Raw genomic sequence first — 21,099 nt, 5'->3', positions numbered from 1 at the left:
GCAACCATGCCAGTCTTCTGGCAAAAAGATCTCTCAATTACTACGTTGATGTTTTTTGCTCATAGTGCCATGTTGCCGAATTTTGTGTAATGTATTGTTTGAATGCCTCCTCCCCTGTATAGTCCGTCTGCGTGGACGCATTTGTACGTCGTGTATAACACAATGCAGGGGATACATCATGTCTTTTCTGAGTTAAGTATGATCGTCTAATCGCATTACTTTTATTTCTTTTTTACTCTACCGGCGCACTTTCATTAAAATCAATGCTTCACTGTAAAGAGAAAGTCGACCAATTCTGTATATACAAATTTTATCTGGCCTTCCTCGCAACTTTGGTTACAAAGTAAACTTCGGGCAGTGAACCATAAGTTGGCTCCAAGGAGCCCCGGCGTTTCTCCGATGCTGACGACACCTGACTGTCATTGTTTTATCTATCACACCTCCAGATGCTGTGGTCGATCGTGCAGAACGTAAAGACACATTTATTTAGGCCTCGCCGTGTAAGGGAGGCTGACCTGGTGGTTCTTGCAGCCTGCTTTAGGGAAGGTGGAGTTCGCCATGAGGCTAGGATTGCCCTACCCTAGACCAGTGTTCTTCAATACCGCCAATTTTATGCACTCGGAAGTCTAGAAGTATAGAGGTTCAGATGAACGCAGGTGTCGGTCCAGAGTTCGTGTGTTCGTGCCCATGCAGGTATCGCCGAGGCCGACATATTGTCGCTGGATAAACCTTTTCGCGCTAACCGGGGTCTCTCAGCAAGTGCCGCGTTCGCAAAGCGTGCGAACACACACGCGCTCACACGAAGAGACGTGGCACTGGAACACGTCGGAACAGTTGTGCCCGCGGCAGGAAGCGTTCTGCGATGGTCTACACAGCGCTTAAATGGCCCGAAATGTCCGTCGATATCACTAATGCTCTTGTATGCGCTGCAAACGTGTCGGCGATCCGACAAGACGTGGCGAAATTTAACAAGTTCAACTCTAATATTTTTTATGTTTGTGCCCTGTATACGTTAAGTACCGCCTAGATACAGCTGTTGTACAAATTCCTGGTAACCAGTCATTCATGATCCGAGTGCGTTTTTTTATTTTTTTGCATGATCTTTGTTTCTAAACAGCAACAATAAAATCAGGAAAAGCTGAATGGTCGAGTTTTCTAACGACAAAATTTTTATAGGACTACCCTCACTCCCTATAAGAACGGGAAAACGAGTAGATGGGCCAAGAAATTACGTACGTAAATGATACCCTGCTTGAAAAAAAAAATGACATGCACAAGCATTGCCGTGCAAATAGAGTAGAAACAATGGTCACATGTGGAGTCGACTTTAAGAGAAGGCAAGCGTAGATAGCAGCCCCGGGAAGTCAACGGGAGATGTCCTCGACAATACCATGCTACCCGTAGCCGATGCAGGCTGTCTTGAGGAGGATGATCAAAACCGAACGAAAACAAGCCGATCCGTTTCGCAGCCCGGTCGATGGACAGTGCAGCTGTCGCCCGGCAGTAGCGGAGCGCCACCTTCTTCGGTCGCCTCACTGCTCGTGACGTCGCGCATCCGCGGCGACAGCGCTAAGACCAGCGTGCAGCTGCGGGCGCAGGCGTCGTCCTCCTTGGTGGCTTACCCGGCAGTGGTGAGCCTGCACGCGCGCCTCACCAGAGGGACGCACGCGGTGCTGGCTGCCTCGGTGTGGGCCACAGTGCGTCGACCCCGCAGGAGGCACGTGGTCATCGCTCTACACGACGATGGGCTCGGTAACAGCGACTCTCCCATTGCCAAGTGAAACATCTAGATTTTATTTTTTCTTCTTGAAGGCGCATGGGCCTGTCGCTTTTATGTGACATTTTTTCCCTGCCAGTTTGTTTTCCTGGTTGTTTGTAAAATAGTAAGGTGCATGAGGTTTAATGTCCCAAAGGCACTCACGTTATAATGAGAAACAGTATCAAACCAGTCGTCGTGCTTTGTTGCTTTCCATATTTGGCTGGCTTATGACCTTGCAAGCTCTCAATATTTCTAATATTGTTGGCATGAGCCTGTACTGTGCTTGTATTTTCCACTCATTTGGCATATACTTATACCTAAAAAATAAAACAATAACGGCAAGCCTGGCTGTTATATTAAGAGCACACCAATCTTTTTCTTCATTTGTTGCTCATATAAACTCTAGAAAAACATTTATCTGTGTCCCGGGGAAATCCTGTCTGCGCACTCCGTAAAGAAGAAATCCATAAAATCAGACTAAGGGTAATCAGAGAAGGCTTCTATGCATTAATGCATTTGACATAATGTGGCAAGCAATGTTTAGATAGGGAAACTTTTGAGCTCTATTACTCTGAATCGGCTGCGTGCTGTAACATCATCCGCCTTTTCTAATGAAGACATACCCGTTAGGTAGCAGTAGGCTGAAAGACCCGCACGACTATTGCAGGTGGCCCCTGGAGCCACAAAGCATCAGCATCGCCAGCGAAAGACACCCGAATGTGACCCACTATGTAGAAACTGCGCGTGTGGCGCTTGCCCTGGCGCCTAGGTGGGGGTCACTTTTATAGCCTTGTTCAGTCGCGATGTCGAGCTCTTTGCAATGAAGGATTGCAGGAAAGGTGCTAGCGGACCGCTCGCACTGGTCACGAGCGATCGGTCGGGCTGACCGAATGCGACAAATAAGCAGTTTTAAAGTGCACCTGGTATGCGCCCGTTCGTCGGTGACGCGTCGCCGTCCCCGCAGTAACCGAGCGAAAGTGTGTAGAAGAGGCGCGAAAGAACAGCAACCGAGCTCTGCGCCAGTCGCTTTTCGGACAACGGACACGGCCTCTCGGCAGGGTGAGGGTCTCAGAGGCCAGCGTGAGCAAACCCTCTAGACAAGGCTCTCTCTCTATCCCTCTGTGTGCGTGCGTGCGTGTGTGCGTGTGTGTGTGTGTGTGTGTGTGTGTGTGTGTGTGTGTGTGTGTGTGTGTGTGTGTGTGTGTGTGTGTGTGTGTGTGTGTGTGTGTGTGTGTGTGTGTGTGTGTGTGTGTGTGTGTGTGTGTGTGTGTGTGTGTGTGTGTGTGTGTGTGCGTGCGCGTATGCGTGTGTGTGTGCGCACGCGCATGCGTGCGAGCGAGCACGCGCGAGCACCAGACAAGGCAGTAATTGCAGTAAAGTAAGGAAATTATTGTAATTTAATTACTTCTTTCGGTAATTTGTAATGTAACAAATTACCTTTCAGTTTGGTAATTTAGAACTGTAATGAATTACTTATTGGTAGTAATTTCGCAGCAAACTCCTTTCGAAATTACATTTACTAATGTGCTCCACTATTCATTCAATAGACAACAAAGTACAGTGCCGCGAAAGCAGGAACGACGTGCGGCAAGCCGAAGCCAGCGTAACGGTCGGCAAGAGGAGACAGAATTGAGCAGAACAGTGCGTCTGAGACCTCGTGCGTAGCAGGGTCACTTAGTGCGGCTATCCCATGGCGACCATTCTCCAAGCAGGAGGATACAAGGCGTCAAGGGAATGCCGAAGGGAGAGTTGGTGAAAGAAGGCTGGGGTTGAAAACTAGTTGGGAGCGCGACGCAGTGGCCCTCCCTGTTGCGTCGGCTGGGGCACAGTGGTCGCCATGGGGCGAGGGAGGATTGGGGTGGGAGAAGATAGGCGGAAGGGTTCATGGCGTGAGCCATCCTGGCTTGAACATTACTGAGCAGTGAGCACAAGGTGCCGACGTCGAGTCTTGGGACTGCGGAAGCAGTAAATTAGCTAGTTTCTTCGGGCCCTTCAAATGGCAGAGACAGCTCCGTGCCAGCAAGACGCTGGGTTCGTCGGTCATTTCACGAGCGTTCGACCATGCTTCTGCTTTTCTTTATTTGTTTTTTGCGGTCTCACAAGCTGTCTCACAAGATGTTTGTCTAAGTCGGCCACGCCACTCACTGCATTGCCTTGCTAGTATGAACCGTCTGAAATATTAAAGAAGTATAAATCAGTCCCCGTCAGTTCTTTCTGAAGAATGGGTGACGGAACTGGTAGAAATGTTTGACCAGCCACTGCTGATAAACGAGCTGCGCGAACAGAAGCTCAGCACCGGCGAAGCAGCGGCTAGGCACCGCCTCCGAGATCAACATGCATGATGCAGGATTTGCTTGTGTGGGCTTTCTTATTTACCTTTGGGCCTTGCTGTATTGCGAGATCGTTAAGGAAGAGGCGTGAAGACCATTGTTTAGCTTAAAGAAAGAACTGGCCCGAAACCGAGAAATAGCTTAAGGAGCTGGTTCACCGCGACCTGTGGACCATTGATATAATTAAAATAATCGTGTAAATTTGGAATACAGTGTCGTCCTATTGCTTTTTTCAACGTGTCGACCAAAAACAACCATTAAGAACAACATTGTTCATCGTAAGAAAACGTGCAGTCACTTGGTCGACCAGACCAATTCCTGTCGAGCGGTGAGCGTAACTACAATGCGACATACTCGTGAGATGACAAGCCATCTCGGTGAGAGACCTTAGTAGCCATGCCTCACCAAACACCGGAGAGGCAGCTGAAAACACGGCAGGCCTGCAACTTAAAGCAGCATGCATGTGTCAACGTGGACCCACGAGCGTATTGTCACGTGACTGTGACAATGCCGTGATCACAAACACATAGGCGTAGAAGGCACTGAAACTATCTCTTAATTGGGCTGACTTGCGCCCTTGAAATTACTGAACATCTCGGAGGCGATAGCAGCAAACGGGCTCGCTGGTGTTCGAATTACTAACTCCGTCATGCCGACAGATGCTCAATTTATAGGAGGCGAGGAAACATCTAGATAAAGCCGTGAACGGCGACTAGCACAACCTAGAACATTGCAGAAACATACGCGAGTGGTCGGAATCTTCGAGACATCTCGGCGATCTTGCGTGACATAGAAACTGATAAACCTCCGTCTGGCGACGAGGATGACCAAACAAAGAACACAGAATTGATCGGGGTTCTGGAATCACAGTGATAAGGCCGCATGCCAGTGGCTGTCCAAAAAAGAACAAATTAATATTTCAATGATTTGCGGCAGTATTCACGGACGGCGGCGAGCAGGGACTGCTGAGAGTCTGAAAGATTTAGCGGCGTTTAGGCTTCTCATATTCCGAGCATTTCTGTAGGTCACTGCAAGTAAAGCTGACGTTGAGGATTGATCGCTACATGCTGCAGGGTGCCAGCCACCGACAGAGCAGGTGTATGAACGTGGGATCCGGTAAAAATGTTCCCGGAGCAAATGTCCCCGGAAGAAACGTCCCCGGAAAAAGTGTCCCGATTGGCGAAGTAGGAAAAAATGTCCCCGAACGGGGCTGAAGTCTTGCGCTATAGGACGTAGACTACGTTTTCCCGTAGCGAGCTGCAATGATGAATGATGCATGTTCCCTTTATTACAGCGGTTTCACCTGTTGGCCTGTAATTTACCGGGAATATCAAACTGATGCGGCATTGATGACAAAAAAAAATTATGGCAGCGATAATACAGTGACAGCTCCTCGTCTTCACTTTGTTTACGGGGAAAAGAGGAGCTGATCACCGGTTTCACCGGAGAAGCTTGGAGCGATGCTTCAATATGTCCATGATGCACGACCGGTTAAGCCTCGTTCTGATTATACCATCATCTTCTTTATCACAATTATACGCCAGCATAAGAAGAACGGTTGAACCTTATCACCAGAAGGTCTGGAAAGTAATTCTAGTGACGTCTTCTGCTTTTGGTGGTTGCCCGAGACTCGTCGATCCGCTTGTACCTTTCTAAGTGCGCAATGTTACCAAACTTATTAGACCTGCCATATATGATTGCTTAACGAGCTGCGGAGCTCGGTACCTCGCAACGTATAAATAGTCAGATGGCTCTTTCACTATCCTTTTACACAGTTCTTGTAAACATTTCGGGCCCCAAGAAGACGCAGGTTCCAAATGATGATTACATTTAACTCAAAGCCAAAAAAGAATGGCATAAAATGTGTTTTTTTTTTCATGCAAGTTCCGAAAGAAATCCTTTTTAGGGCCGGCTTCGGCCTTGGGGACGTTTTTTTCCTAATTGCCGCTTCTTCAGGGGACGTTTCTTTCTGGGGACGTTTTTACCTACACTGTATGAACGTTCAACAATTTGTCAGACAGATTTTGTTTTTTCAACCAATTCGACGCTGTCATGTTTACTGAGCGCATTTACCCGCAGAAGCATGGCCATATGTGCTGCTCATCAAGCGCACATGTTCAGTGCGGCTCCTCGTTGTCCACCGACGCGGAAACATCGTGTCATGAAGACTGCGATAGAACTTTTCTGATTTAGGCGGGAATCCCAAAACTAGTGGCAGTATCAATCATTCCTTTCAGAGCGAGCCTGGCGAGGAAAAGAGCTCCGAAGTCGGAGGCACAGAAAGGCGGCCGCATACTCTACTTTTTCATCCAAATTGTACTTTATTTCTTCCCTTCAGCGTTTTTCCAATTCCCTCATGCACCAACAACTTGCCTTAACACTGCGGCTACCGAAGTACACTCGATCAGCGCATACCTGTCGGCATCACCTAGCCCTGGACGTGGCAATTAGGTCTATGGAAAGGGAAGGCGAAATTTTGCTCCTGAACCTTGTGGCGCAGGCGCCGACACGAGTGCGGATGACGGCGTGTACTCGGCCTTCTTCACGGACCACTCGGGCTCTGGCCGCTATCACGTCGCCGTGCGCGCCACGGGCGAAGAAGGGAGCAGCGTTGCACTGGCGCACGTCTGCCGAAGTTCACTCGCAGATCTGGCACGAACACCGGGTGAGTAGGGAGTGTGTGCGGTCGCTTTTGGAGTACAGGTTTTGGTGAAAAATGGAAAGGTTGCAGCACGTGTCGAGCCGCTCATCGCCGATGCACAGGGATGCGCTGGAGTTGTGCGGATGATGGGCCGTCTGAACCTCTGCCGCCATTCCTTTGAAACTGTCAAAGCTGATATGTACTCATATTCACAGCTTGAATATTTTACGTTGAAAACGAAAAAATTCGATTCTCCTGAAGGAAGCAAACAACCATTACACTAAATGAAAAAAGCGTTTAGAAAAACATTTTTGTGTCTTTATTTTTGTCATTCTTTTTCGAGGTGGAAAATCTGGAAATTTATTTTTTTATTTATTTATTCGGTATACCTACACCGCCGGGGAGGCATTATTGTAGGGAGGTATAGATACATGGGGTCGCGCAAGAAAACGAATCAGTAAATCCAACAACATGCAAGCAAGAAGAAAAAAAAAAGCAATAAAGCAAAAACAAACTGACACAGCGTACAGTATTTCTGAAAATTAACAATACTGTAACTTCCCCTAATAACAGAACTAACGTGCACAAAATAACTTAAATTCAAGAATCAATACACTAATATTCAATTAAAAAAATTCTCAATATTAGACGCAGCCATTTCATCATTAAGGAACTGGTTCCAATCGTTAATCGTGCAAGGGAAAAATGACTACTTAAACACATTAGTACGGCACTGATAGGCTCCGATTTTATAATTGTGGTCTCTTTTAGATGACAAATAATGTGGCTGCTTAATAAACATTGCCTTATCAATACCAGTTTTATTTTGATGTATATTGTGAATAAATTTGAACCTTGGGATTTTTCTGCGGGAAGAGAGAGTTTTTCCAGCCCAACCCTTCCCATATATTAGACCCTCTGACAATGCAACGATAATTTCTGGTTACGTAGCTTGCTGCCTGTTTCTGCACCCGTTCTATTTTATCTATTAGGTTTTCGTGTACGGTTCCCATGTTACGCATGCATATTCTAAAATAGGTCTAACGCTAGTCAGATACAAGCTATAGCTTTCAGTTAAGGAGGAGAATGCTTAAAATTTCGTTTGAAAAAATCAGGAAGATGGTAAGCTTTCGCAGTAATTAGGTTAACATGATTGGGCCAGTCAAGCGTTTGAGAAAACGTTACTGAAAGGTATCTGACGTATTCGGTGGTATTGGATGTACTATTATTTATGCTATGTGAACTGGAGAAACTTTTCCTTTTCTTTGGGAACTTCGCATGGTAACATGTTCCGGTATTCACAGTCATCTGCCACCGGTTGCTAGATAGACACATTTTCTAAGTCGCTCTGCAGAACAGACATATCAGCACAACATCTAACCGGACGATACAGGACGCAATAGTCAGCGTGCAGTCTAATGGTCGAATGGATGCCTACTACTAAATCATTTATATCAATCAGAAATAAAAGTGGCTCAAGCACAGATCCTTGAGGCATTTCCGATAGAACATGCATTGGAGCCAATTTTCCCCCGTTTAGAATAACCTGCTGTTTGTACATGTGTAGGTAACCTTTTATCCAGCCAAGAATATTTTCAGGGATGCCCAGGAATGATAATTTCGTGCAAAGCAGATTGTGTGGGACGACATCAAATGCTTTCCATAATTAAAGAAAGAGCGCGTCTATTTGTTCCCCTTTGTCCAAAGCGGCTGCAATGTCATGCGGGAATTCCATTAGCTGTGGTACACACGAAAAACCAACGCGACACCCATGCCGAGATGAGGTAAAAAAAGTCATTTGCTTGGAAATGCTTCATCAGATTGGAGTAGAAGACAAGCTCAAGCGTCTTACAGCAAACGGAAGTTAGACACCTGCCTATAATTACCCGCATATGTACAATCAACCTCTGGTGTAATGTTGGATTTCTTCTAATTTTCAGATAGCTTTTGAATTTTTAGTGATTTACTGAATATAACTACCAAAAAAGGCGCTGCCTCTTTTGAGCAGTGTTTCAAGATTGATTCGAGATGCCGTCGGGTTCATAAGCTGAATGCGGGTTCACATTACTTAACAAAGTTTCTACTCCACTCTGGCTCACGGTAATGTTTTTTTCATTTCCGGTAATTGTATCGGTGTCTCTGATGTACGAACGCTACAGAGTTTTGAAAAAAAACTAATTGAAAAAATTTGTTGAAATATTCAGCTTTATCTTCATGATCTTTGAGCAGTTTACCATCATTGGTAATGGCCTGGATGCCAGTGTTATCCTTCTTGTTGTTCTTTATATACCGCCAGACTTCTTTTGGATTTGTTTTCAGTTTATCTGCTGAGGTTGATATATATGCATTCTTCGCAACCTTCAATTCATCTTCGAGTTTTGCGCCAATGTTCTTTAACTTTGTGTACAAGCTAAGGTTCCTTGTCTTACGGTAAATGTTATAAATTCGAGACTTTTTCTGTATTGATGTGCGAAAAGTTTTATTAATCCAAGGCTTATCTTTGCGACGTTTTCCAAAACCACTGTACACGGAACAAACTCTGAAGTCAAAGAATCAATTTATCCTTGAATATCATCCAAAGACTGTCGATGCTGCTAAATGACCTGTAATTCACAGATATGGGAAGAAAGTCATTCAGTTCATTAGAGATGGCCGCATAGCTGCCTCTTTCATAAAAGAATACCTTCTCGGTCGTATTTTGGCAACTTCTATTTTCCTACAACGAACAGTGCCTGCAACAACTTCATGATCACTGATACCTTTTACTGGCGCAATCGATTCTATAATGTAACACCGATTACTAAAAACCAAATCCAACGCATTTCCGTCTGTGCATCCAAAACGAGGTGGAACATCAACAAACTGAATGAGCCCGTAGGTCATTATCAACTCGCAAAATGCAGAGTGAAGCAATGACCTACTATCCTGCACAGGACATTTATCACGCCATAGAACATCTGGCATGTTGAAATCACCACCAAGAAGTATGCTATCAGATGACAGTGCTGATAGCGACCTTGAAAGGCTGATGAGTGGTTCGACAGTGTTCAGATTCGGTGGTCTGTAGAAAGAACCGACTATGAAGGTGTTTTCGTATGAAAAACATCCTACTCCACGCTGATTCCGACGTGGCGTCAGCAGGAAGTAATGGTGCACTTTCAATTGTGTGGCTTACCCAAGAACGAACCCCCCCTCTCTCGCCTCTTCCTTCTGCGGGACATCCCTTCCCTTCGGTATGCAACATAGTGGGATGGAAAAACCTCAGCATCTGCAATCTTCGAGTTTAGCCAGCATTCAGTGGCGATAACTATGTCGGGCCCTGAAATCGTCAGAAGGCCTGCGAAATCAGCAGTTTTGTTCTTTAGGCTGCGGCTGTTTACTACAGTAAAATATAGCTGTTCAGTTATATTTCCAGAACTCTGGGAAGAAGGCTGAGATAGTTGCTATTGCCTACATTCCTGAACAGAGTCACTAGAACAGTCAAAAATATACGTTTTTCCACCCATCACACGCTTGTTATACCTAAGTGTGTACATTACTTTTCGTTCCACGGCATATGCGCGCAGGCAGTTTCTCGCCTCACGAACACGTTAAGAATAATCTTCGCTTAAAGAAAAATTAGTGTTTTTAGTTTAGAGGATGCTGCCAAGATCCTTTGCTTATCTTTGAAAGCCGTGAACTTTACTGTTATAGGCCTCTTATTCTCATTCTTGTGTCGACCTATCCTGTGAGCCCTCTCATAAAAAAGGAATTAACTTCTGTGTTAAAGTGCTCCGCTAAAAGTGAAATCATTTTGTACTTGGACTGATCCCATGCTTCTTTATCTAAAACAAAGAAACTTAAATTGTTTCTGAGAGACCGGTTTTCAATGTCGTCCTGTTTTGCTAATACATTCTGCATGGTGTCAACTAGTTTAACGTTTTGAGCTTGGAAACCTCCCCCTCCATTCCTCTCAGACAGAGCTTTAACCTTTGATGCGACGTCTTGAATTTTTTCCTGCAGTGTTTTCTTTTGCGACCGCAAAATTTCAAGTTCCAATAGTATCTTCTGTTGACCATATAAAAGTTTTGGTAGACATTTTAACGACTCTGGTAGTTCGCGTTCTGCGTTTTTCGGAAACAGGGCCAAGGTTTTCCGTAACATCTCCGGCACTGATAAGAGCGCTTTCAACAAAGAAAGCGATGAATGTACAGCACACCAGACATCTGTAATAAACCTAACGAACCCTCTAGCTATCGTGCAGGGTTCCGGTACCAACACTGACATTTTGTTAACCGATCTGTAAGGGTAAAAATCACCAACCTGTAGAAACAGTGGCCTTTAATATGCAGTCCTCATGTTGGCACCGGAACCCAGTTGAGCAGTGCGTGTGAGTTGTTTAAAAAGCCCGGTATCACGTGACAAAACTTACTGATGCCCAACTGTAAAGCCGCTCTTAATTCAATGTTCAGTGTGCGTGTTGAGATATGGCCATGTAGCCACATTATTCGCCCCTGCTGAGCAGATGCCGTCGTGCATGATTTCATCCCAAAGCAGCGATGCCATGAAAGTTGGGCATTCCAACACCTCGCCTTCCAGCGATGATTGCTGCCCAACCAATGAATCCAACGTTCTGCTGTAGCTCGAAGAAATTTGCATTTCGCCGTCCTTGCTGGCTCCCTCGAACACCAGTGACAAAAAGCCGGCGCCGCGGACCGCTAAAAGTGCCTGAAACAGCTGTAAAAACAGGAGCCTTAAGTGTGCAGTCCTCATGTCGGCACCGGAACCCCTTAGCCGTGTATTCATTTCTACGGAAGATAGTTATCCAAAAAACTGAAGACACGGCAATCCTACTTCATCTTTAGCATCCGAATTCGCAAAGTGGCTGTCTGACTTACTTCCTACTCTCAGGAGTACAAAAGTAAGCACGCTTGCCACAGGGTTAAAGTAGCGTGAACAGAGAAAATTGAACCAGGTGCCTGTTAGTGTCGCCTGCAATCTACAATCTGGCAGACATATTCCTGATCTTTCACTCACCACGCCGGCATCAGTGAAAACGTATTTACCAGTGTCGCATTTATATGTGGTAGACGTAGCCGGTATAGCAAGCAAAACTGTTTATTTATACATCAGGTAATGGCGCCCGTTTTAGCTCTGCTTGGCGCGGTCGCCCATGCCGGGGTCTCCCGGCGGTTGCCTGGTTAGCTTGCCGCTTGGGGCGCTGTCGTCAGTGGCGCCCACAACACCCCCTTTTCTTAAAAGGTTTGATCTCACAGGTCCAGGCATTCTGGACGCTTACAAACACGTCCACGTCTTGTAGTGCTCGGGTCCTGCAACGGTTGCAGGTGTCTTGCTGTACGTCTTGCTTGTCCTCCGTCGGTTTGTACAACATAGGGCCTTGGTTCTGATGTTGGCTGTGTTACCACGCCGTGTGATGCAGCTCCAGCGAGGATGCGCACCGCTGTGCCTAGTGGTACGCGCTCCCGGCTCCGTACCTTGTGCCGGGTGTTGTATGATCGTTTTGCACGAGCTCTGTAGGCTACATTATTTTGTCTGAATTCGCTGTCGTCCCGCTTCGGGGCTAGCAGCTTCGAAGTGGTTGGTACTGTGGTGCGCAGACGACGACCCATTAAGAGTTCTCCTGGTGAAACCCCTTCCACTCTGGGTGTGGCCCTGTAGGCAAGCAGCGCTTCGTGTATGTTGGAAGACTTCCTCAAAAGCTGCTTTGCTGTCTGCACAGCCCTCTCAGCCATACCGTTGCTCTGCGGGTAGTAAGGGCTTGAGGTTGTGTGTGTGGCTCCCCAGTGATGCACTAGTTCTTTGAACTCTGTGGAAGTGAACTGCGGCCCGTTGTCTGTGCGTATTGTCCGTGGAACACAGTACCGTGCAAACATTGGCTCCAAGACTACGGCTATGTTTTTGTAGCTCTCCTCGGTAGCTGTTCTAGCTCTAAAAATCGGGAGTAGTAGTCTACTACTACAACATACTCTTTCCCCTCCAGCGTGAAGCGATCCATGCCGACTGTGTCCCAAGGGTGTGCTGGCAATGTGGTTAGAAGCAGGGGTTCTGTTTCTGGCTTTCTGTGCTCTCTGCAAGTTGGACACTTTTCCACGTAGTCTTCAATGTGCTTGCCTATGCCTGGTCACCATATGCATTTTCTTGCCCTCTCTCGGCACCTCGTTGTGCCTAATTGGCCTGCAGGGAGTTTTTCCAGAACCTCTACTCTGATGTCTGGCGGGATGATTATTCTGTCGCCTTTGAATAGCAGACCATCAACGAGCGAAATCTCACTAGCCACCTCGACGTACCTTTTCAGGTCAGATAGCAGCCCATGCACAGTTGGCCATGATGTGGGGCAGAAGGAAGCCACCCTGGAAAGTGTTTCGTCTGACTGGATGGTTGCCCTGATTCTGTCCAGCATTTGGTTTGAAGCAGGGAGCTGTTCAAGTGCTAATTCTTCAAACTCGCGCAATGCACTCTCGAGAGTTCTTTCTTTGTCTGCTCGTTTCCCAGATGGCTTCCGGGACAGAAGGTCAGCTGTGTACAGCTTTTTGTCGGGAGTGTGGGACATGGTGTAGTCGTACTCCAAAAGGCGCATCCTGAAATGCTGAAGGCGGGGACTCAGCTCGTCAAGTCGTTTAGTCGTCAGCAGTGGTATTAACGGCTTGTGGTCCGTTTCCACGTGAAAGGTTGATCCCAGCAAGTATTTGCGGAAATTTTCGCAAGCCCATGTAATTGCTAGTGCATTCGATTAGGGCATATCCTTGTTCTGTATCCGTAAGCGAGCGTGATGCATATGCCACAGGTAGGAGCTTGTCGTGCGCCGGCTGTAGAAGTACTGCCCCAAGACCAAATGAGGAAGCATCCAGACACTGTGTGAGGCGACTGAGCATCGTAGTGAGTGAGAATCGGCGTCCTGCTTGAAACTTGCTTGAGTTTGTCAAAACTCTGCTGCTGAGCTGGGCCCCAGTGCCAGTCGGCGTCTTTTTGGAGCAAGTCTCTGAGAGGCTTCGTAAAGTCTGCTAGCTCTGGAAGAAATTTTGCTAGGTGGTTTGCAGAGCCCAACAAGGACCTTACTTCTGACACATGACATGGTGGATCGAGCTCGACTATGGCCCTGACCTTTTCCGGGACGGCGCTGGCTCCTGTTGAGTTTACGACGTGTCCTAAGAATGTTACTTCTGTTTGTCGAAAGGAGCACTTATCGATGTTGAGGGTAACACCTGCATCTTCCAGCTTCCTCAGCACCAGCGTAGGTTGGTATCGTTATCCTCAGTTGTCTTCCCTGAGACAATGATGTCATCTTGTAGACAACTCACACCATCTAGTCCTTCGAGCATACGGAGAATTTCTCGTTTGTAGAACTGGCGCTGTGGAGATTCCGAAGGGAAGCCTCAGGAACTGGAACCTGTCAACTGGTATCATGAAGGTTGTGTATTCGCGAGAGTTTTGAACAATGGCACCTGCCAGTACCCTGCTCGTGCATCTAGGCGGCTGAAAACTGTTGCACCTGCTAATTTTGCAAGACACTCGTCCACCGTAGGCATGAGGACACGTTCGCGTATTATTTGTTGGTTGAGCTGACCATAGTCCACGCAGATGCGCAGCTTATTGTTCTTTATTCGTGCGACAACCATTGTAAAACACCCCTGGGTTGCTCGCTCGATCTTCTGGATGGCTCCCAAGTCTTTCATCCTTTTTAGTTCTTTCTTCACAAGTGGAAGCAATGGAAGAGGCACGCGCCTAGGATAATTGACTGCGTATGGCTCAGCATCTGTTTTGAGTTCGATGTGGTACTCAGTCTTCATGACTCCAAGCCCAGACGTTAGCTTTGGGTATGACGCCAAGAAGTTGGGGATATCAGTTGATTGTGCGAGTATTTCTTCTAGCTCAAGAGGGCGCTGTAAATCCCAAGTGATTCTATAGCTGATCGACTGAGCAGCGGGTCTTTTAATCCTTTGATGATGAAGACTGCTTCTCGGACTTCAGTATTGCGCCAGGTTACTGTTGTATCGATGTAGCCAACAGTGGCTATCACTGTCTGGCCTGGGCCTATCAACAGCTATTGCGTTGACTTGATGGGTCCCATGACGGTTCTGTCGTACTGGTCGTGTGCGATTGCAGTCACATCCGCGCCGGTGTCGACCTTGAAGGTAAAAGGCAAGTTGTTCACGGTAGCAGTAATCCTCCACGGCGTGTTCACTCCCACTTTGATTTCGCATAGATATAGCTCTCCAAGATCTTTTGGTCGTTGTCGGATACTCGAGGTCTCGTCCTTCGGCTTAGACATGCAGACGCGGGCGTAGTGGCCTTTTTTCCCACACTGGTTGCACGTCTTGTCTATCGCGGGACACTGTGTCTTCGTGTGGTCACGCACGCCACCACACCGCTTGCAGCGTTCGTCTCCCGTCTTGTGTGTGCGTTGAGGGCGCGACTTGAAAGGCACCGTCGCCTCTTTCCGGCAGGTTTTGACGTTTGTCTGGCCGCGAACTTCTCCCATGTCGAGTGCTGGCTGTTCGATGGAGCGAATTTCCTTGTGTTGAAGTTTCACGCTCTCTGAATTGCGGGCAGCTGCGATTGAGTTTTCGAGAGTGAGTTCTGCGTCAAGATGCAGGCTCTCGCTGAGTTTTACGTCTCGCAAGTCAACCACGAGCCTGTCCCGAAACAGTTCGTCATTGAGAGTTCCGTAATCGCATCTTTCGGCAATCTTGAACAGTTCAGTCGCAAATGCGTCGACATTTTCATGCTGCTCTTGTTTCCGAGAGTTAAATCGCTTTCTCTTATAGATGACATTATTTCGAGGTAGGAAATGTTTTCAAAAGCATTCACCACGGCGGAGTATGATGCCATCTGTTCGTCCGTTAGTATCAAAGCAGCGAGCACGTCCTCCGCTTCTTCGCCCATGGCGTAGAGTAATGTGTTGATTTGCGTCGTCTCGTCCTGTCCTGTCAGATCGGAGATGAGTCGGTAACGCTCCCACCTGCGGTGCCATGGTGTCCAATCGTCGGGCTTGCGGCAATCGAGCTTTGTCGGCAGTTCCACCATAGAGAAAGAGATTGTTCCACGGCGAGCGGGTTGAACGTCATTCTCTGAGTGCCGCTCGCGCGCTCTTCGTTCGCGCCGCGAGTGTCTGGCATGACGCTGCGGCCGCTTACGTTGGGCTCGCTGTCCTTCTGGGTGTCACGCTGCGATGGTTATCCCACCGCTGCCACCATGTGGTAGACGTAGCCAGTATAGCAAGCAAAACTGTTTATTTATACATCAGGTAATGGCGCCCGTTTTCGCTCTGCTTGGCGCGGTCGCCCATGCCGGGGTCTCCCGGCGTCGGCCTGGTTAGCTTGCCGCTTGGGGCGCTGTCGTCAGTGGCGCCCACAACATTATGCAGGCAACATACTGCGGTACATGGACATATTAGGCAGTGCACCTTTCACATTCAACCCTTGCTGCTAAAATACTTCCCGCTACCTTGTCGCATCCCCAAGTCTGACGGTATTCATAAAGAGGGACAGTGTTGTTTCTTTTAATTTTTTTATATTTGAAGTTTTCTAATTATCATCAACAAGCAGTGACTTTTCACTTTGAGCAATTTGACGCTTTGGTTGCCCCTTTCTAAATGTTTCATAGTTTTAAATTATTTCAAGTCAATAATTCATCATTTACACACTCTAATGTTTTTACTGGCATCATCACGCACTGGATATTTTATTCTCATCATTTTGCACCACTGAACATCCTTTTCGCAGATTTTATTTTAATTCATTAAAAATTACAGTGATTTTATTAATTCGCTATTGCCTATCACACGCCAATCAATCATCCGGATGAGAGGCAACCACGTAGTATATCGTCTCCAGAGCTTTCTAAGGCGCCTTCGTAGATGTGCCACTATGCTTCACGTGTTTCGGCCTGTACTTGAGCATGTATTCGCGGATTGAGGCCACCCTCATTATGCTCCAGCTGAATGTAGGAATGGTGGTCCTCTCAGGCAGTATTGTTTGGTCCGCAGGGGAGCCATTTCGCTATTGGATGACGCGCCTTACACAGGTATTTCGCAGTCCTTTGTTTATATCGCCGACGATTTTGGTGACTCCTAGGCGTAAACCATTTTTTTACATGGTAAGGTTACTATTCTCGATAAGGTACTTTAATCAAAGTCCCGCATTTTTTGCATCCTTGTCTTTTCATACAGGGGTAGCTAAATGAGTGCCTTCATTTTAGGAGTCCGCAGTTAAATTAAAAAACATACTCTCATTATAGCTCTCATTACAGGGATGACTGGATTCGAGCTGAAGTAGTTGTAAGCTGCTGGTTGGTTAGCGTTGTGAATATTCACCAGCAAACCAGCTTAGCAGCCATCAGCTGCTGAATAAATGAGAGGATTTCATCCAGTAGACTCCGTTGTTAGTCCTGTGCTTTAGGTGGCACTTCATATCTGAGGAATCAGCAGTGCGTTGTTACAATTTGGCCTAGGTTTTTGTCCACGTGGTGAATAAGGTTTGCGCGATCTTGCAGGTAATTAACAGAACATGCAGCTCTCACTGACGCCAGTTTCAAATATATTTCGCCGGATGACTGATGCTTAAGGCATTTTTAACTCGAAGTACCTAATTTGCTAGCTTTAGTTTGTCGTGCATTTGCGAAGATTAAGCACGCATTTCGGAAATGAATAAATAAATGTTTGAAACGGTAACCTCTGGTACACTCACCGACGCTCATGGTTCGGAAAGAAGAGAGGAAGAAAATGATAACAATTGTGCAGCAATCCCCAAGTCATATTAGAGTTATGACAGTCGTTCGGCCATCAATAGGATTCTGTGCACTAAACCAATTTTTATAACTGGCTTAGCTTTTGCTTGAAAACAAAGCGTTTCTCACGGCGACTTGCTGATACTAGGGGCCTTGTCTGGACATAATCATTACGTGTTTTTCCCTTTCTTATATGACAGTAATTTTGTAATGTCAGAGTCTCAATAAACTAAAAAACAAATAATACCATGGTGGACCACACATCAAAGTACGGAGCGATGACGGGCTCTATTGAGTGAAGTTCGGAGACAAATCAGTCCAGCTCTGTTTGATCTACACAAAGTCATAAGCATGCTGTCGCCTGATAAGCAGATGGAGGAACTGACTGACTAGCGTTTTGAGACCTATCGAACCGCACACACACACACAGACCCGATTTTTTTTTATTAAGGCACATTTTCGAGATGATTATGAATCAGACTCACTGCAAAAAGAGTTTCAATTTTCTGTTAAGGTCATCGTATACGGCTCTAGCGCAACCTGGCTGCTGGAGGCCATGAGCAGTATAACTACCACTCCGATTTTATTGCTCGCATATATGAATGTCAGGTTCGTATTTTGGCCCCGCTTCTCATTCACCCAGACAGTATCCATTTTGAACTAAGTGAAATTTTATTGATGCTCTAATTTTATAGGATTCACTTTTGTTTATTTCAGGAATTTATAAAATTCCCAAAAATGCAGTGGGTTTCGTCTATTGATGAGCGACTCATAAATAATTACGCAATTTTTTGTTCTAGCTCCAGTGCTTAATTTTTCTCTGACAATAGCCTTTCATGCAGCAGTCTCCACAAGGCTGAGGAGGAGTGATGGGTGGCGCATATGAAATAAATGTCAATGATGGTTATACCTCTCTGCCAAAGAACGATCACGGTGCTTACTTTATTTGCCAACAAGCTCTAAGGGGTATCTCAGCCTTATGATATCATTGCGTTTCGCGGCTTCCATTGCATTCAGTTTTATGCAGAGTAACCTGATTATTGCCGACATTTTGCTTGTATGTTCACTGCGCAAAGAGAATGCAAAATGAAAGGACCAAATTAAAAATTGGCAACAGTCTTCCTGGGCTCGTCCGTTGTGCTTCTCTTCTTTGTGTTTCGTGTCTTCGCGCTGTACCACCCAAGCCTTACTGGATGACTAAAGCGGCACATGATAAATGATACAATTTTTGAACCATGCAAAAATATCTTTCGTGGCCTTTGCAGGACACGTTGACATTTATGCGCCAAGAAAGTTTGAATTCATTGCTGACAAAATTGCATTTTTAGTTTTTGCCGCCTTGCACAGAATCACGTGGTTCCGGTACTAAAGGAAATCCACGATCAACATTAGGAAATAACTGTCTGCGGCATCCGCGCTGAAACGTTGACGTCACCGCAGTTTCCTTGCGAAGACTGCCGGTGATAGCGTTACCTGAGCCCATTTTTGAATTTAGTTTCTAAGGAATACGTTTTTTGTCTCGTATCATGTCTTTCGTTAGAACACTGTAATCTCTCGATACAATCGAACATACTGCGCTCCCGTTCAACTGATAATGAAATAGAATTTTCAGAAAACTGTGAGCTTTTATTTCCTTAGCTATCGATTCGTTTTGTCATTGACGTATTGCTTGAATTTTTTCATGGTGTGCAGCTTCCTTTTCGTGTCATTTTCATCTTGAAACCGAACCGCCATGGCGTGTTTCCTGTCACAGCAATTTATTCACAGTCATTAATGGTGTTAGTGTCCCTTTCCAGCAAACGTATCGGTGCCGCTCAAGAAAAGCTACCACGTCGCTGACCTGCTGATGACCGACGCGAAGCCGAACCCCAAATTGGGCGAGATTCCACGCTCCAAGAGGGTGCCGTGTCCGATGTTCGAGCGATACGTTGACGCCGGTGAGAGCGACGCGCGGTGCTGGTGCTTGCGCATCGCGCATTTCTTCAGGCCTAACAGTGCTAACAGCTGTTGCCCTTCTGCTTCGTTTCGCTTCTTCGTTCTAACTGCGTGGGAAAATATGAAACGCAAGAGAAGAAAACGGAGGAGAACACTAAACTTTATTTCATAAATTCAGACAAGGAGCAGTTCTATATGGTTTCATCAATTCAATTTCAATTCTATTTCAAAAGCATGATCTCTCAACATACAAACGATAAATATTCATAAGGGGGCACCGAGGCAAGAAAGACGCTCATGAAATCTTCCGTAATATTAACAGAACAGTATATTAAACCACGAGCATGTTCCAGTGGAATATACGAGAAAATGTAGAACGTGGCTATTGGAGCACAAGGGCAAAACATTGTACATAAGTGAATGAAAAACGAGGCCTAGTAGGGCAATATCAACGCCCTATACACGATGTAAAGTATCTGCTAGAGCTTGCATACCCTACACGTAAAACAAAACGAAAAATGCAATGTGTAGGATGACACGACAATCATTTGTTTTTATCTACACAGAAAACCTGAGGCTCAATGTTTTATGCCTTTAGGTGTTATGGCAAAAAACTGTTGATGTTTGGCAATAAAGGGCTATCAAGGTTCTAAAGAGAAGGAAAGCGCGCGTAGTTGGTGTTATACAGTAAGTTAGGAGCAAAAATGCTTTAAGGTACAATTTGGTGAAAGAAAAAAAAAACATTGAAGAACATAGCGGTAGGGACTGGGGAAGTAATGATACACGGATGAGAGGGGAAAACACGCATAGTTTTTTTAACAAAGACAGCGATGGTGGCTGGCGAGAAGAAACGGAAGAAACTTTTTCATGCTCAATGCTAGCTTTTAGATATTTTCTAACAGTGGCCAAAGAATGGTGTTATAATCAGCTGCCCGAAGGATAAATTAATACTTCATGTGGGTGGGAATGAAAGTATCTTGCAAAGTTATTGGCGTTTGAGCGCGGAAATACTTTTTAGTAGTCTTTTCTTAAAATACCGAACATTTTTGGATGTAGCAATTGCAGGTACGTGAATTTTCAGTGAGAATTAAATGAAAACAATGTCTAAAAATGCCACTTGATCCTGGCACGAAATAGATTAGGAAGTATTGAACAAGCATGACTAATGTAGAGCTCTCTATCTTAACAATCGAAAAGCTGAAAAAATGCTTTATTATTGATAATGATCGATTGATAAACGAGGCACCAGTATTTAATGGATTCCATGTCAGTTTTGGGGTTAGAACAAGCAAGTGCATGGATGTCTGAGTTCGATCCCAAAATTGTGTCATTAGTGTGTAAGATGCTAGTAAAATACTTAAGACATGAAGGAAGATCGTTGAACGGCTTGCCAAGCTTCGTCTTCTACCCAGCCGCTGACGAAAGATGAATAATATTTACAGGTGAAGATGAGGTTCGCGCACAGTAGTGTAGGAAAATTACAGAATAGGATGCAGGAAAATTAAAGGTGTCAAAATACATCCTAGGGGCTCGCTGAAAATAATAGCGACCGGAAGGGATGTGTGGTTTATTATTTTAACAATTTGTGACATATTGTATAAAAAAAAACGCTTAACAAGTGCAAGCATTCGGCCTTTTCAACGAAGTGCTTTAACTTGAGAAATAAGGTACTGAGGTCAACTGTGCCAACAGTTTTCTCAAAATCGATG

General features: G+C 45.8%; 1 protein-coding gene across 1 annotated transcript in view; it reads left to right on the top strand.

Moving 5' to 3' along the window:
* LOC146187095 (calcium-activated chloride channel regulator 4A-like) overlaps window positions 1-21,099 on the top strand; it is a 69,701-nt gene that overhangs the window by 30,090 nt on the left and 18,512 nt on the right. Inside the window, exons 9-11 of the mRNA XM_084605759.1 lie at window positions 1,470-1,752; window positions 6,590-6,754; window positions 19,252-19,392. Of these exons, the coding sequence (XP_084461885.1) occupies window positions 1,470-1,752; window positions 6,590-6,754; window positions 19,252-19,392 (589 nt within the window). The remainder of the gene's footprint in view (window positions 1-1,469; window positions 1,753-6,589; window positions 6,755-19,251; window positions 19,393-21,099) is intronic.

This window comes from Amblyomma maculatum, chromosome 6 (assembly GCF_055883805.1).
Source record: "Amblyomma maculatum isolate TAMU_Amacu chromosome 6, ASM5588380v1, whole genome shotgun sequence".
Lineage (NCBI taxonomy): Eukaryota > Metazoa > Arthropoda > Arachnida > Ixodida > Ixodidae > Amblyomma > Amblyomma maculatum.
Note: the sequence above shows the minus strand (reverse complement) of the source record. Positions and strands in the feature narration are given on the sequence as shown.